General features: G+C 42.3%; 1 protein-coding gene across 1 annotated transcript in view; it reads right to left on the bottom strand.

Annotated features, from left to right (window-relative positions):
* Window positions 1-3,299: 3,299 nt before the first annotated feature.
* Window positions 3,300-17,768, bottom strand: part of LOC112257997 (homeobox protein PKNOX2-like) — a 100,000-nt gene continuing 85,531 nt past the window's right edge. Inside the window, exons 9-18 of the mRNA XM_042327855.1 lie at window positions 17,136-17,255; window positions 16,572-16,648; window positions 16,062-16,237; window positions 15,399-15,651; window positions 13,530-13,534; window positions 11,201-11,392; window positions 9,203-9,345; window positions 6,673-6,887; window positions 5,083-5,831; window positions 3,300-4,530 (exon numbers count right to left, since the gene is read on the bottom strand). Coding sequence (XP_042183789.1) covers window positions 4,472-4,530; window positions 5,083-5,831; window positions 6,673-6,887; window positions 9,203-9,345; window positions 11,201-11,392; window positions 13,530-13,534; window positions 15,399-15,651; window positions 16,062-16,237; window positions 16,572-16,648; window positions 17,136-17,255 — 1,989 coding nt within the window. The 3' untranslated portion in view covers window positions 3,300-4,471. The remainder of the gene's footprint in view (window positions 4,531-5,082; window positions 5,832-6,672; window positions 6,888-9,202; window positions 9,346-11,200; window positions 11,393-13,529; window positions 13,535-15,398; window positions 15,652-16,061; window positions 16,238-16,571; window positions 16,649-17,135; window positions 17,256-17,768) is intronic.

Here is a 17,768-nt window from a genome sequence, read left to right as displayed (position 1 = left end):
CATTACATACATTGACAAGTGGTTTGATTTTTCACCAGAAAAATGTAATTGACGAAAAATAAACTGATCAGCCTCTATGAGGAGCTCTCCTTCACTGACCTGGAGCAGGTGGGTGTTGCTCTCAAAATGACAGAGACAGTCAGTATGGACCAACTCTAATGAAGAGTTTTGTGCTAGCCTGGAGGAAATACAGAAAGCCAGACAGGATACCACAAAATCCACCAGTGAGAAGTGGGTGGCAGTGTTCCAAAACCTAAGGAAAGCCAACTTGATCAACATGTTCAGGATTGTCTCATTTGTCCTCAGTGTGTTCGGCTCAAATGCCTTTGTAGAGAGGATTTTCTCTCTGATGACCATTAAATGGTCAGACTCAAGAAACAGATGCAGCAAAGAGCTGATCAAAAATGAACTTCAAATATCTGTGAACTGTGACTTGTCATGTAATGACTTCTCTCTGGCTATTCAAAGGGACAAAGGACTGCTTGAATCAGTCAAGAGCAGCAAAAAATAAGTAGACTTGGTGAGTGACTCATGTCCCTCTTTTCCTCTTATGCATTTTTTTTTGTTGCTGTGAAGTTCCAAATTGTGATATCTTTGATAATTTATTTTGAGGTTTATTCACATAAGTTTATATAATGATACAGTTTTAGTAAAGCTATAGACTAAATTGAATATACAAATGTTTTGCCTTTCCAATTGAATAAGAATATGAACACTGTTAATTTATGATCTAATCAGGTCATTACAATAGCTACAGTAGTTGCCGTGGTAACCGAACAAACTGACTTGCTTACCAAACCATCAGTCCTACTGTAGCTTGCCATTATGAAAATATAATTCAACAAGGCCAATAATGTTTTCATTTCATTTATCTTTCAAAAGCAGCTCAAACATAGAACATGTAAGAATGAACTATTGCCATTGAATTCTACCGTGCAAATTTACAATGCATTAAATTTAAGTGATAATGGCCTCGAAGCCTATGTTTGGAGGATATATTGGCACGGTTGTGCACAAATCTAGGGTTGCTGCACAGCTATTTTCAAGTCTGTCCAGAGATGTTTGATCAGTTTCAAGTCTGGGCTCTGGGCTGGCCACTCAAGGACATTCAGAGAATTGTCCGGAAGCCACTCCTGCATTGTCTTGGCTGTATGCTTAGGGTCATTTTCTTATTGGAAGGTGAGCCTTCGCCCCAGTCTGAGGCAGGTTTTCATCAAGGATCTCTCTGTACTTTTTTCCGTTCATCTTTCCCTCGATCATGACAAGACTGCGAGTCCCTGCCGCTGAAAAACATCCCCACAGCATGATGCTTCCACCATCATGCTTCACCATAAGGATGGTGCCAGGTTTCCCCCAGACATGACGCTTGGCATTCAGGCCAAAAAGTTCAATCTTGGTTTCATCAGAACAGAGAATCTTGTTTCTCATGATCCCATTGCCACAGAGGAACTCTGGAGCTCTGTCAGAGTGACCATCGGGTTCTTGGTTACCTCCCTGACCATGGCCCTTCTCCCCCGATTGCTCAGTTTGGCCAGGCGGCCAGCTGTGGGAATAGTCTTGGTGGTTCCAAACTTCTTCCATTTAAGAATGATGGAGGCCACTGTGTTCCTGGGGACATTCAATGCTGCAGAAATGTTTTGGTACCCTTCCCCAGATCTGTGCCTTGTCACAATCCTGTCTTGGAGCTCTACGGTAAATTCCTTCGACCTCATGGCTTGGCTTTTGCTCTGACAAGCATTGTCAACTGTGGGACCTTATGTAATCAATTGAATTTACCACAGGTGGACTCCAATCAAGTTGTAAAAACATCTCAAGGATTATCAATGGAAACAGGATGCACCTGAGCTCATTAGCCTAACTCTTTCTCTATTGTTGCTTCATTCCTTCCTAGCTTAAATAAGTAAATAAAATATGTTTAGTTTAATAAAATAACATACGTTTAGTTGTCTGTCATTCTAATGACATCCTTGAATAGTATAGGACTATAATTATATGCAGAATGCTTTCACTTCTTTTCTTCACCAAGATTGAATGGTTATGGGTCTAAATATATAACTACTAGCCTACCGCCGTCACACGTTCGCTCTTCTTTCAAACTACACGTGAGTTCTAATGGCTGCTGTATTTAACATTCAGCAAAAAAAGAGCTTGCGTCGAATAGTCTAACGTCCAGCAAGCTATTCTAGTCGAGTGTATCACCATGTGTATAGTGCAAAGGGATTGTTAGCGTGCATAAATGATAAGAATGTTTATTATGCAAGGGTTTTTACTGTGCGTTCAATGGTGTGACAGTCACAAAGTGTCAGTACCAAAAGGCAATAGGGATCTTTAGGGATCATACTCCTGCGGCTATGGCTGCACAACTAACATATTGACATATTGGCTGAGTCCCAACTGAGCCTGTGGGGCCTGGTCAAAAGTAATGCGCTATATAGGGAATGGGGTGCCATTTGTGACACAACCTATGACAGAGTCTCTGCAGGATATCTGACATTGCAGCGCAAAATGCCATTGCAGCACTCCTCCCTCCAAACCACATTGGGCAGCAACAACATGATTCTTTATTCAACTCCTAAAATATCGATCCTGGTTTCCCAACCCTGGTATTAATCAATTCTTAACCCCACTGCCTATAAATGAGTGAATGTGGAATGTGCGAATTTTGTTTTTGAATCACAGTCATGATTGGGTGTAGGAAGATAACATTAATTTAATAGAATTGTATTACAATAAATATATGTGTGGTGTGTAAGAGGAGAACAATCTAGTATAGAGTTAAAAGGTTTAAGCATTCAAAACGTCAGGGAAGACGAGCTCGACAAATGTTTCTACTGTTAATTACAAAAAGTGCTCAGGTGCAGCAAATATTTCTGCACAGATTGCTTACATTTGCACCTTTGCTTTTGTGACTAAGTCAAGCATTTTTTGGAGAGTGAGCACATTTAATCACAGATGTAGGATCTTCATTTGATCACCCTGTTGCAGGTGAACTTTCCTGCAATGCAAAATCTAGTGTATTTGATGTTTAAGTTTCCCTATCAAACCCTACAAAAATGTCCATTCATTATAATCGTTCCTTATCCACATAATAATTCACATTTCCTGTTTCTTTTCCTGCTTGAGCAAACTGCCACAAATTAGAATCCTACTTCTGTAACTACTCACAGTTTTTCTATTTATGAGGCAATTAATTTGCAATATGATTCACTGGTGGTAAGGAAAGGTTTCCACCTCATTAGTGATCCACCGAACATCAGAATGTGCTACAGCAGTTGGACAAGAAATGTTTCACTCACACGTGCTGTTTAACACAACAGTCATAAAAATAACTTTATTCATTACATTTGTATCTGACATAGAGCCTATCAAATGTTACCTGTAGACGTTTCACAGATAGAACTTTACCTTTTGACAAATCACAAAATCTAACAAGTACAGTACATAGCATATCCATAAAGGACAAATAGGAAATCTGTGGTGGAAATTAAGTTTAGAGAGTTAAGAGTCCCAATGACCCAAAAGCTCAGTCATACATCAAAAAATGACATCGCTCAACTCAACCACCAAGCTTTTCATTCTAATGGAGGCTTTTTGGAACAATTCCTCAGAGTACAGAACACCGTCCCTCACTTCTCTCCAGGGTTAATAAGTCTTTTTTAACTAATCTTCTAAACCTAGCTATACTGAACAAAAATATAAATGCAACATACAAAGTGTAGTTTTATGTTTTATGAGCTAAAATAAAATATCCCAGAAATGTTTGAGTCACAAACAAGCTTATTTCTCTCAAATGATGTGCACATCCCTGTTAGTGAGCATTTCTACTTTGCCTAGATAATCCATTCACCTGACAGGTGTGGCATATCATGAAGCTGATTAAACAGCATGATTATTACACAAAAAAAAATCCACTCTAAAATGCAATTTCGTCACACAACACGTCACACATGTCTCAAGTTTTGAAGGAGCATGTAATTGACATGCTGACTGCAGGAATGTCCACCAGAGCTGTTGCCAGAGAATTAAATGCTATTTTCTCTACCATAAGCCGCCTCCAACATTGTTTTAGAGAATTTGGCAGTAATTCCAACCGGCCTTACAACTGCAGATCACATGTAACCACTCCAGCACAGGACCACCACATCCGGCTTCTTCACCTGCGGAATTGTCTGAGACCTGCCACCCAGACAGCTGATGAAACTGAGGGGTTTTATGTCAGTGATAAAGCCCTTTTTTGGGGGGAAAACGAATTCGGATTAGCTGGGCCTGGCTAACCCATGGCTGCACACCTGCCCAGTCATTTGAAATCCATAGATTAGGGCCTGAAACATATTTAAATTGACTGATTTCCTTATATGAACTGTAACTCAGTACAATCTTTGAAATTGTTGCATGTTGCGTTAATATTTTTGTTCAGTATATTTTTCCTTCATCCACATTGATTGGTGTCACATTGATGTCCATTGGTGATTTAGTCATTTTTACATGGTGCAGTCTCCTTCAACTCATGGTACCCCTGGTTGTTTGGCTCTGTAAGGAGACAGAGAGGGGAGTTAGGAGTGGAAAGAAAACACAAATTGTACCTGATCTCTTGCAGTATTTCCTAATAAAAGCCTATTTTAGAAGAATAGGCTGTCCGGTCATGGGAAAAACTCTCTAACACATAATAGTTATTTATATTAGGCCTACTGGCATAGTAGTTTGACAATTAAAATAAACCATTTGTGTACAATTAAAATTTGTGCAAAGCATTTCTGTATCAAAGCTACTGAGAACATATGGTATATTCCAATGTTCCCTAAGTGTGGATGGAAAAGTTTATATCAAACCTGCTATCTCAAGTCAAGTCCATTATTACTTTTGCCTCCTCATTTAATATTCAATAAGAGTATAGTGGCTATTCAATGAAAACTGCTTACACCACCATCCGGTACTCAGTCAAAGTACTGGAGCAGACTATTTAATTTCATCTGCAGTCTTGCAGTGATTCCTCATTTTATAATTTTCTCAACATCCCAAACGATATAGACGAAGAAGACCACAACAGAATATGTTTGAGAGTGTAGATAATAGTTATGGTACCCAGACTCATATTCTCCTCCACCAATGGCCTGGACTCTGTGCAGTTGACAGCGTTTCCCCGGGCCGCTCCTAAGATGGTCATGATGTCCACCAGGTTGAGCTTCCCTTCCTCCTGCAGCTCCTCCACGTCCTCCTCCAACTCCTGCGCCATCTCGGCCCTCTCCTCAATCTCCTCCTCCGTCAGCATCCTCACACCCTTCATGCCATTCCCCTTCCCGATCTGTGGGGGTGCCAGCGAGCATATAGCCCTCAGTCTGCCATAAGATTGCAGGTGCACCACGTTAGCGCGCAGAAACAGTAAAAGAACGTTGAGGTCGTTGAGCGGGCAGCCCAGTTTGTGACCGCTGTTGAGGCCCAATGCGGGGAGAACCTCATACACCGACAATAGAGCCGTATCCCAGCAGAAGAGGCGGACCAAGCTGAACAGCACGATAGGCACCAGCAGGACATAGATAGCGCCGTTAGCCACGCTAATCACCTGGAAGACCAGTTGGCCGGTCATCTTGCACTGGACCAGCTCGGGAACCCAGTTTTGGTCACGCAGCAGGCCCGTGCGGACGAAGCAGCTGAACTCGTCCCGGAGGAAGGCGGACAGGTGGAAATAGACGAGGTAGAGGCAGGCGGCCGACATGAAGGTGAGCAACAGGAAGCCGCGGAGAAAAAGCATGCTGACCAGGAAGTAGGAGCTCTGCTTGCTCTGCATGTACCTCTCCAACAGGGGGTACTCGAAGTAGCGCTTCCTCTTGGCCCTGAAAGAGACCATGAAGGAGATCGGGTTAGAGGACAGACGGCTCAAGCACGCTTTCATGTTATTGGCTCTGTTGTATGAAAATGGAGGTTGCATGAGCATCTAAGGCATTTATAGTATTCAAGATTTAAATAGTCAATAACATTACTGTAGTTGAAGCTAAACTAGTGTCTTGTTTTCAGTTTCCATGGGAATTACAAACACCCGGGAACGTGATTGCTACTCAAACGTCTTCAGAATCATTGTAGACATCAATCTAAAGGTGTGCTTCCCAGCAGGTAAAGTTTGTGAATATATTATGACCACATTTTGTGAAGTTTTTGTTCATTTTTTTTTTTTTTTGGCTGTTCGGGCTCACAAAATCTGTTCTGGAGGCAAGCCAGAGACAGTCTATGCCCCTTCATCAGTGATTGGTCAACAGTAGGGATTCTTCAATAAAGTCTTTATTGTCATTCAACGAGAACTCTTTTTTGATTCACAATTTTTTTCATTGATAAATACTGGACCAAACATCTTAGTTGGATGTAAAATTGTGCAACTAAGATCTCCTTGGCAAAAACAGCAACATTTATGACAAACTTCTTGAGTTATCGTACATTAAGTCTGACTATTTTAAGGAAGTGTGTACTGGCAACGGCTTCTCAAAATGCACAAACAGTACTATTACTGCTTTTTTCTCATTTTTCAAGAAAATATATTTTAACGGAGTATGCAAGCACACACGTTAGGTGCCAGCCAAACTGAAGCAGGCTAACACCTTAAGCCTGTTGACTTCCCCTCTTCCCCAGTCCAAAATCCTCCCTCTACCTGCCTCAACAAATCTCTGCCACACCCACTCTCACCTCTCAAGCTCGGCTTGGAATGTGAGGGGGTTCTGGGTGTTCTGTCGCATCTCCAGGATGCTCTGAGCCAATCGTATGGAGCGGTTGTAGGACTTGTCCAGCTCATCAATGATGAAGAGCAGGTCAGAGCCCAGCGATGGCATCACGAGGAAACGCCAGATGAGGGCAGGCAGGTACATCATCATGGTCATAGCCAACAGAGAGTAAGGGAAAATCTGGGAGGGGGGGGAGAGAAAGAAACAAAGAGAAATGAAGGGGATCGGAGAGGTGATGATGAGAGATGATGACAGAGAAAGGATAAAGAGTGAGAGAGAGTGAGATGAAGAGAAGAGAAGTAGAAAGGGAAAGAGTAGGAGGGAGAGAAGAAGAGTAATTTACAGACTACATTTTAAATGTTTAATGAGAAAGATTAATGACTTTTAATGGATGCCCTTTAATGTGACATTAAAGAAGCAAGAGGCACTTTCCATTCAAAAGTAATGATGGTTAGTGTACAAAGTAATGGTAAAAATCCAATGCTCCCTATCGCTCTCCATATCTACTCACAACCTCGCTTAATTTTGTAGTGGAAGAATGAGAGAAGGTGATACTCGCGACTGGTGACTTCCAGGCTCCATTGTCATGTTTGGATTGTTTCAAGAGTTCATAAAGAACGACACATGTTGATATGTTTCATTGTACTGTAAGCGCTGTGGATTTATTGGTACAGTGAAGCAAGCTGTGTTATTTTGTTTATCGGATGGCAGATAGTTTTAAGAGGAGCGCTCCTATCATTTAAATTGAGTTGGTTAAATTTCGAATCTGGGTTTGCTCCTGTCTTATGTTATTACTAGCAGGAGTGCAAATAAATGCTAATTCAGGTTGGGCATGAGTTTCTGCTTGAATTTGGTTAAAAGGGCAGTGAATTTTCTCATATTTTGAGAACTTGCTACCAAGCTCCTGTGCGTATCACTTAGTAAATGTATAATTTATTTCATGTACACTGTAATTATTTGAGAGTCAATTCTTTAGTAACTAAAAAATCATATTAGTTGAATTGAGGAAATGCATTCCTTGTTGGAAGGAGTAATTATTTGATTGACTATACACTTATAATTTAATACATCTTTTGGTAGTTGTTATTTACACTATACACTACACACGATTGGGTACCACCTTGACATCTCTGATCTGCTTGCCTCAATAAATTAATGCTAGAACATTGGTTGTCAGGATTAGCTATTTGTATCTAATCTCTTAAAAATGATATGACGGTGAAAGTTAGACACATGTTCATTGTAGTCATACTGAGAGGTGATGTAAAAACTTGCTACCTTGACTAGATTCCTCCAGAAACGTACACGGCCTGTTGCCTTTATCCACATAATATTGGAGTCAGATTGATTAATGTAGTTTCTTATTATATCCGGCATAATTTCTACATATTGGTTGGATCATTTCCACACCCTTACAAATGGTGACCCCATACAGTTGATGGGAATATCCATGACACTACAATTTCCCACAATGAACACCTAAAACGGTGTACTGTGCTACGTCAGAAACACACACACACCCCCTCTGTCACGACTTCCGCTGAAGTTGGTCCCTCTCCTTGTTCGGGCGGCGTTGGGCAGTCGAAGTCACCGACTTTCCAGCCATCGCTGATCCTCTTTTCATTTTCCTTTGGTTTTGTCTTGTCTTGTATCACACCTGGTTTCAATCCCACCAATTACATGTTGTGTATTTAACCCTCTGTTCCCCCTCATGTGTTTGTCGGTGATTGTTATTTGTGTTTGTGCACGTCTGTCCTGGCGTGTGTAGGGTATTGTGCCCATTTTGTTATATTTGTTATTTTTCCCGGTGAGTTTTTGTCCAATAAACTGTGCCGCTGGAAACACAGTTTTCTCTCCTGCGTCTGACTTCTCTGCCGCCAGGACGCACCCCCTTACACCCTCACAAGCTTGTGACACAGCTCCTCATCAGCCGCTTCTGAACAGACTGCCCACCAGAATACACATCAAAATATACCAATGGACACAGCACATGGCTAACTCCATCATTATACCCATGAGCATGAGGTCCATGTCTTACTTGGACAGCCCAGTACTGATAGAACCGCTTAATACATATTTTTAAAAACCCATCTAAAAGTGCATGTCTGAGCTTTCAAACGAGTTGTTAATGGCCTCAGTAACAGAAACCTCAGATTGTTAATGTCTTGTCAAAGTTTAACAGTGTTATGTCTGGAGAAATCTTTAGATGTCCCTTTCAAAAAGACATTTGGTTTCTCTCTTAAGAATGTATTGTCAGTGCATACTTTTGAATTGGGAATCTTCCAACAACATTGCCAAGTATAGGTATAGCCCACAAAATGCCTCCGGTATACCATTGACTTCACCCACTTATTTTACACGGATGTCATTTATCACCTGACAAAGAGCAACTATTTACAGTAGTTTTATGACATTTTTTTCTCCAATTCCTGTGCCACATTAAGGTGTTTGCAATTGTCTCTCGTTCAAGCATGACAGAACACAGCAGGCCTTACCTTGTGCACCCAGAGGGATCGCTCCTCAAACTTTCCATCTGTGTCAAACTCATGGTGCATCAGGGAGTCCCAGCAGTACGTGTCAACATAGGCTGCCTGCCTGGCTGTGAAGTTGTTAGGTGGGAAACAGCTGATCTGTGGACCTACAAGAAAAACAAATATAGATTTGAACTATTTTAAGCTCAAAAATTGCACTGGTCCAGTTTGTAAAGGTATTACAGTGACATAAAGATGCGTGCATTTGCACACACATAAACATACTTGCATGCATAGACATATACACACACCGCAGAAAGAGAAAGAGAGTTTCCATAACGTGCCTTAAAGCTTTTCAGAAGGTTCCCTTTTCCAGAAGAAGAAAGGTTAGCCCGAACAAATCGAAATCATATGCTTCTAAATGGAAACTTGCGTTTTTAAACAGGGTGGTATTACCCTCCTAATGTGTGGATCTTTTTCAGAACAAGCCCTGCCCGTTCCACCATACAGATGGCTTAACCACAGAGCGGGTCCACACCCTTCCTTTCAGCCCATCTCCTCTACAGCCGTGCTGGGAGAGCAGGGCATGGCGACAGGCAAAGGGCCACTTCAGAGAAAACTCTGAAATAAACACAGGACACCCTATTTTTATACACAGACTCCAAATCTCCACATCTGTGAGAGTCTCCTAAAATAAGTCAACCCAACCATCCAGTTGCTGACTGGGCATGCAGTGTTATGGTATTACAGATAACTGTACATGGATGGGTTACATGTCACACGATGTGCTTGCGTGCGTTTGTGCGTGTGTTTGTGCGTGTGTACGTGACACTGAGATAGCTGGGGACATGCTGTGTCCAAAATGGACTATGTACTACAAGACCGTCAGGTTACAAGGGAACACAGACAGCAACAAAGCATGTTCCTTCTACCACTGGGCGACAGTTTGACAAAGAACCCCTGTTTGCCATCCATATTTTGCTTGTTACCCATTGTACAACAAGGGATCCTTCTCACCCAGCTATTTGTAGCTGTGGGCAGAATTCTTGGCTGCTGCAGCAGGTGCACACAACAGAGACAACGGAGACACCGCCAACCAGACAAAAGAGGAAGCAGACAACAAACCAAGCGAGATAAGGAGAACCAAGAGCCATCAACCGTTCCTAGACTGTCCCTCGTTTTGCAACATCGCCCAGTTAATTAGCATATCATTTCATTTGACTTCGATAGAGAACTGCAAAAGGAGTAGGTTGCCAGTAATTATCAGGCAACACGGCACCTGCGAACGCTGCTCTCAGTCATCCTCCTGCCAATTAACATCTGTAACGGCTGATTATTGACCAGCTCGACGGGAAGACGATCGTTAGCTCAATGTCAATGAAAGGAAATAAACTTGCCTGTATGTACCCTGTTCTGTGTGTCACTATCACACACATCGTTGTGTTAGTATTATTGTGGCAGTTGACCATGGTTGGGGTCCAGTACATGTCAACTCAAGTCAGAAAACAAATGGAAATGATATGAATACATTGAAAGAGACCTTATAATTCATGAAAATCGTTACAATTAATCTTTTGAATAGTTGATAGAATTGTCTCCTTAACCCTTAAACTACAACCAGGTCCGTTTGAATATCCAGTGCCCCCATGTGCCCTCCATTCACAAAAGTGCTGTGCAAACAATGGTTTGTGACTGAATCTGAATCACTAACTCCCTTGCCTAAACACAGATTCTCACTCCCGTACAGTAAAGGGAAAAAGGCAAATGAGAAGAGACTAGAGAGAGAGACATGTGAGTCAGAAAAAGAAAATGGAGGAATATTGACCCAATGATACAGTGGACAAAAGAGGCATGGGAAAATTGCAAAAATAAACACAGAAAAGGGAAAGAGAGGCAAAAAAAGAGAGGAAAGGAAATAATATCAGAGAATGTAACAAAGGTGATTTGCAGCTAAACAAGAACTAGAAGAGAGCGAGAGAGACGGAGAGACAGACAGAGACAGACTGAGAGAGACAGACTGACCGATGGAGATTTCGCGAGCGAAGGCCATGGACACCAGCAGCAAGGGCAGCCCCACGGACACAAACTTGATGACTCTGTCGAGCGGCAGCTCCAGCTCCAGGTGACCGATATGACTGCCCCCGGCGCCGTCCCGGAGCAAGGCATCCGACAGCATGGCCTGCGCGGCTGCATTAGCGATGGACATCTTGACGCCTAGAGATGTACAGGGAAATGTTGGATTTACTCCCAACTGAGTCCACTGAGACCTGGGAGAACTGAGTTTTACACTAGTAGAGAAGGTTTTTCGTTGTTGCAGGGGCCGGATTAAATCCAGACTGGCAAGCAGAGTCCACTGAGACTTTATAGCACTGAGCCCTAGAGCATGAAGTATTTTAGCATGGGGTGGGGTCCCGTCCCAACTGGCAACCAGGAGTTCCACTACTATTATAGTCTTGATATCCAATCTAAGAAATAAACAGTTTAAATTTAACTAGGAAAGCCAGTTAAGAACAAATTCTTATTTACAATGTCGGCCTACACCGGCCAAACCCGGACGACGCTGGGCCAATTGTGCTCCACCCTATGGGACTCCTAATCACAGTCGGTTGTGAGACTGTCTGGATTCAAACCAGGTTGTCTGCAGTGACGCCTCTAGCACTGTGATGCAGTGCCTTAAACCACTGTGGCACTCGGGAGCCCCAAATAAAACTGGTATTCAATGTGTGAAGTAATCATCGAAACTGTATGCGAAACTATGGCAAAGGATGAGAAGAGAAAATAGTTTCTCAGATATTTTTCTTCAATTGACAATACTGTAAATACCAAACATGCATCAAAGTACCTTAAACCATTGGTATAAGTACCACTTATTCTACACATCTCCCTAAATGTCAACAGCCTTTCAATAATTTCCATGACACATATTCTACAATACAATGATAAACAGCTTCCATGTTACCTTCAATCCGCTTGCTCTTTCCAGTGACCAGTGACTGCAGGATGGAAATCCAGTAAGGGAATGCAGTGAGACAACTGAACCAAACGCCTCTCTGAAGACCAGAGCTGTGTTGGCGAGGCCCTTAAGTTGTCCGGGAGGGCCCTGCAATATGACAGGCTGGGACTGGGCTGGCCTGGGTCCTGGGTCTATGGATCTAATTACTGCTGCTGTATGCTAGTGCCCAGATGGCAGTGGTGTCTCCACAACTCCACAGACCTACAGGGCTGGCTGCTGTGTGGTGAGGTGTGTCTGGGGTGGGAGGAGGGAGTGGCGTGTGTGTGTGTGTGTGTGTGTGTGTGTGTGTGTGTGTGTGTGTGTGTGTGTGTGTGTGTGTGTGTGTCTGTACTTACGTGTGTGTTCACGCTCGTGTGTGTGCATATGACACACTGCCCAGACTCTTCACTGAGGTCCCAACCATGCTCGACTGCCATGGCAGCAGCCCACTTCAAACAAGACCCAAGCACCAGTGGCTTTTCCTGTCTCTGTCATTTCCCCTCTTATTTATACCTAATGTTGGCTCCAGGACTGCTGCTAGCATAAAGTCTTGAGAATTGTAGTTACAGTTAGGCCCTGTCTGCTACAGCTATTTCAGTGCTGCTGCTAGGATGGATAACTTTAGAGAAACTGAATGACTGGTAACTAGTGCAATGTACAACAACTTGCCATACCACAACTACCCTAATGGCAATCATGGAATGCTTGGTCATATGTAGTCCAAATACAGATACAACGATTTTAGGAATTTGGGGTATTTTATTATGTGTGTGTGTGTGTGTGTGTGTGTGTGTGTGTGTGGTGGCCATCTACGATGAAGTAGGTCAAGGATACAAGTGTATATATATATATATATATATGTGTGCGTGTGTGAATGTCTGAAATCAATGTATAGCGGCCATCTACAGAAGATCCTAGACTTGTATCATATTCAGCAAATGTTTTTTGATGCTCTCTACTTACAGTACTTGGGTCACCCAAATGTAAAGGTGGGAAGACATGTGGGTGGTACTCCAGCAAGACCAAATCACAGGTTTGATTAACAACCAGAGGGTGGGAAAATAGAGACATGACAAGGACATGTGGGAGGTTGCTCTACATTGAGGCCGTTTAGTCTGAGCTTCATCTGTAATTTGTGGATAACTGTGGTTATTGTATAATACAGAGGCCCAGTGTTGGGTTACTGTCAGCATGCAACAGGTACTGTGGCTTGGGTGAACTTTCCTGACAGGAGCAATGGTGTAAGATTAAACAATGCGCAACAGACACAGATTCAGGACAATTTATGTGGGGTATCTTTAGCCCTTTAACAGTGTGCAGTTGTTTTTGATGTAATTTGTACTATTTTGATTGTAATACCCAATCTGGCCACAGGGAGGAGAGGTAGGCCTGTCACAATACTCACAAAAGTGTCTATAGTAAGCTGATTGAGGCTGCCCTAATATACACACTGTGTGTGACCACTGTCATATGCACACACCTTCCTGCCTCAGAAAGGATACTCAAACTAGAAGCTTTATCTATTTTAATTATAAAAAAATGTCTATTGAAACAATAGATTATGACAACAATGTGCACAAACCAAAATAATGAAATCCCTATTGTCACTTGTTCTGGAAGAACCATTTAAAAAATAAGCAATCAAGAAAATGTATAATTAAGCAATAAGGCACGAGGGTGTGTGGTATATGGCAAATATACCACGGCTAAGTGCTGTTCTTAGGTGCCTGGACACAGCCATTAGCCGTATACCACAAACCCCTGAGGTGCCTTATTGCTATTATAAACGGGTTACCAATGTAATTAGAGCAGTAAAAATAAATGCTTTGTCATACCTGTGTGGTATACCACGGTTGTCAGCAAATCAGTATTCAGGGCTCGAACCACCCAGTTTATAATTAAGAACATACTTCACAAAGACCAATCTCAATGAACATTCAAGAACAGGTTTTTCTTTTCTTTTCTAGACATCACATCGGATAAAGGGTGGCTTAATTTTGTGGATTTCATTTAGCACAAAGAGAGGGTTGAAATTAGTTTTCACAGTTTCTTCAAATCCTTAATGTAAAACATTGAGAATCGTTTCAGGAATTTAACTCTTCCCTTTAAATATGCAGGCTTTCCCTTTAAATTGTCTTTTTCTTGCAAAGGTTTTCACTTAACGATGTTAGTTCTTTGAACTGAGGATTCAATTCCATTTCTCTCCATGTCGGTATGTTTTTCTTTAACTCATTGAGACACTGTTACTTTGTAATGTGAATCCTCAATGTGATATACAGTGTTTCTTTCCAGTCTTGAGATTGTGTCACCTTGATTGGCCATCAGTAACTTCGATAACTCGGATTCACTCAAGCGTTTTCTCAATTGCAAGACCTCCAGAACATCACAACAGTTACTTTGTGCCTTCTACAAAGGTGCCATTTGAGCCGTCTTCTGAAAGCTGTAAGAACATTGTTTATAAATATACAAGCCTTCAGCAATGTAACGCAAACGTCAAAACATCTAATATACACACTTTGTGCAGTTTTTGCTCTTGGCCTCAAAGAATTAAATGTTTTTTGTAATCATGCCCCGAAAACATCCATTTTGTTGCAGCGAAAAAATCGCTCGTCATCAACATTATGAAAATGTGTGTGGAAAACATAATGACAACATCGTGTTTATGGAGTCAATCTGAAACGGACTAAGGCTTGGATGATTCCAAAGCATGGAACCCAACATGAGGGCCAGGTATAGACCTACAGTACAAGTACAGCAACTCATAGTTGTCATTGTTTTGTCAGTAATAAAACATAAGAGGTTTGGGGTGACCCACTAGTCCACAGAGCATGGTGTCCATTCTAGGACACACAATTTATGGTGACCATTTTAGGACACCTGAGGACCCCTAATCCTCATATAGGATCTTCCTTCTTAAGAGTTCTGATGGGACGGATCTGTAGTTTCTAGACAGAGATCCATGGTAGAAAAAACAAAAGGCCCATTCAAGGTGTGACTGTTGCCTGAATCTAGGGTCTGGTCAGGGGTCAAGATTGAATGGAGGTGTGGTTTGTGGAGGAAAATATGGTCTGAATCGTGTTCATTAGGGCACCCGTAACAAAACAAATTTCTTAGTGGAGAAATCCAGGTAGTCCCTTTCTGTCTCAGTCTGTTTTCTTCTGTTTTGGTGACTACTGAACACAACCCAGGTGTCAAAAGGTCACGTTGTCCTTTAACACCTCTCATTACTCTAGCCCCTCTCTATGCTCCATGCCCAGATCTCTCCTTCCTCCGCCGCCAGATATACGTCTCCCTCCCTCGCTCTCTTCCTCCTCCTCATCTTCCTCTTCCTCCTCCATCACTTCCTCTTCCTCCTCCTCCTCCTCCTCTTCTTCCTCTGTGCCATCCATGGAGTCATCGGTTCCACCCAGCATTGCTTGCTGCATGGCCAGGGTGGCTGAGTCAGAGGACAGGGGCTGGAGGCTGTCCAAGCCTAAGGGGTCTGTATAAGGAGAAGGAGATGCAGGCAACGCAGGGTTTACACACTAAGAAACACACAAACTTGACATAATAGCCTCTGATAACTGCCTCCGATTCTATATCCTTCTCATCAAAGTGTGCACTCATTCCTCCCCCCTAATGCGATTAAAAGGAATGAACTGGTCTAATGTGGTGGAATCACTATAGCCCATGCCAATATTCAATGTATTGTATTGCTTTTAAATCCACGAGGATGAGTGCGCAAGTGCACACTATCTATGCAGATTGATGCAAAATGATTACCTTGATAAAGTAGGTTGAAATAACAAGGAAACTATGTTGAAATATCAAAGAGAATCATGATGACTCAACCATTCTTCAGCCAGAGTTTTGAAACAGGCAAATAGACATTGACATGGTTTAGTGACGTACTGTCAGCGTTGTTAGAGTGAGGTCCATGTGTCTGCAAGACGCCAGCAACAATGGAGTCTGGCCAGAAGCGCTGGGTTGGACGGTGTTGGGACTTCATCTTCTTAGCCTTGGGAGCTGGGTCTGGGTTACTGGCATCCAGCATGGGCTGGAGGATGCGCCTGCGAGCGTTGATAAACCTAGAGAGAGAGAGAAAGAGAGGGGGGGAGAGAGATGCAGGGGGAGAGTGGGAATTGGAGAGGTAAAGGGAAAGAGACAGTATGAGAGAAACATAGAGACAGACCTTTTTTTCTCTGTAAGAATGTTGTACTCTATGAAACTGAGAACATTTGTAGACCAGTAGATGGCGCCACTATGTTGTGAATCACCATCAAGTGATAAAGCATAGCACTGAAGTTTAAACTCATCAACATTCACTCTGAACATTCAACATTTCTATTGATTTCATCCATACTTTTAGCCAGCTGATTTTCATCTCCTAGTGCATTTGCAGTAGTAGTATTACAATCTTACCAGTTGTTGACCTGTAATAAGGTCAGATTTGTTTGTCCTGCAATCTGTCTTTTCTCGTCCTCTGTTGGGTAGGGATGCTACACAAGGGAATGATTTAAGATATTTAGGATGCCATCAGTAAAGTTTAAGCAATTTCAATTAGTAGTTTTGTGAATGAAGAGTTCAAATCCTCCTCTCACCCCTAAACTCTCAACTTCCCTAAACCTTTGACCCATGCCCCAACACCTTGTATTCTCAGGCCTTGGCCAGAAACAATCCTTAGCCCCTAAATCTAATTCTTCATAGCCTATCTGAGGGAGTGGAACTACCATATTGCTTATACCTATTCAATTAATTCATGGAGATATTCAATTCATTCATTCAAATCACTACAAGTGCCTACGGGGTAGAAGCTATGTAGGTTGTTTCTGGATGAGGCCTTCAGTCATACACAGCTACAACCCTGACATTATTAGCTCTAAACCCTTCACCCTGATTTTAACAATAACTTCCTCTATAGCTTAACCAAAGGAATAGGGATGAATATTAGCTCTGTTGCTACTGTAACTAATGTTGCTAGCTCACCATGAGATGCTGGAAGAGCCAGGAGCGCATGATGTTGGTGGCGTGCTTGGGCAGGACCCCTCTCTTGTTCTTGTGCTTCTTGTCATCACTGTCCAAGAGTGAAGCCAAGTCCAGGTTTACCTTGGATGGAAGAGAGGGATGGAGAGAGGGATGGGGTGTTATTGTTGCCACGGTAACAAAGAGACAGTGCCAATTATCCGTCTCTTTGGCAAGGGCAGAACCGCCCTCTTCACCATCGCCATAGCAACCGAATTTGAGTAATGATACTTAAAATAAAAGGCGAGAAAGGAACGTCGATTCACAACACCCTTGACTCAGAGAAATCTAGGAGGCCGGTTTGATCTAGCTGAAAGAACTACTATGGGAAATGTGCCTAAAAAACCTGGCAAATTGTGCAAAAACAAGAAATTACAAGTAGATAGCTTGTAACAAAAACTTTGGCTTTGATAAGAGTTTTGTTCCAACTCCGTGGGTGGTTGAGAAAATTATGAAAAAGCACTTATTCAAGAAATCTCCGATTTTTGTTTTACAGTATAGTTGGGTGGGGTGTACTCAGTGGCAATAAACTAGTTTAAACCATGTGCATGCACACACTGGCGTCAAGAAAACACAACATGCATGGGCGCGCATGCA

The sequence above is a fragment of the Oncorhynchus tshawytscha genome, linkage group LG09, assembly GCF_018296145.1.
Source record: "Oncorhynchus tshawytscha isolate Ot180627B linkage group LG09, Otsh_v2.0, whole genome shotgun sequence".
Classification (NCBI taxonomy): domain Eukaryota; kingdom Metazoa; phylum Chordata; class Actinopteri; order Salmoniformes; family Salmonidae; genus Oncorhynchus; species Oncorhynchus tshawytscha.
This window is presented reverse-complemented; position numbering and strand designations above follow the sequence as displayed.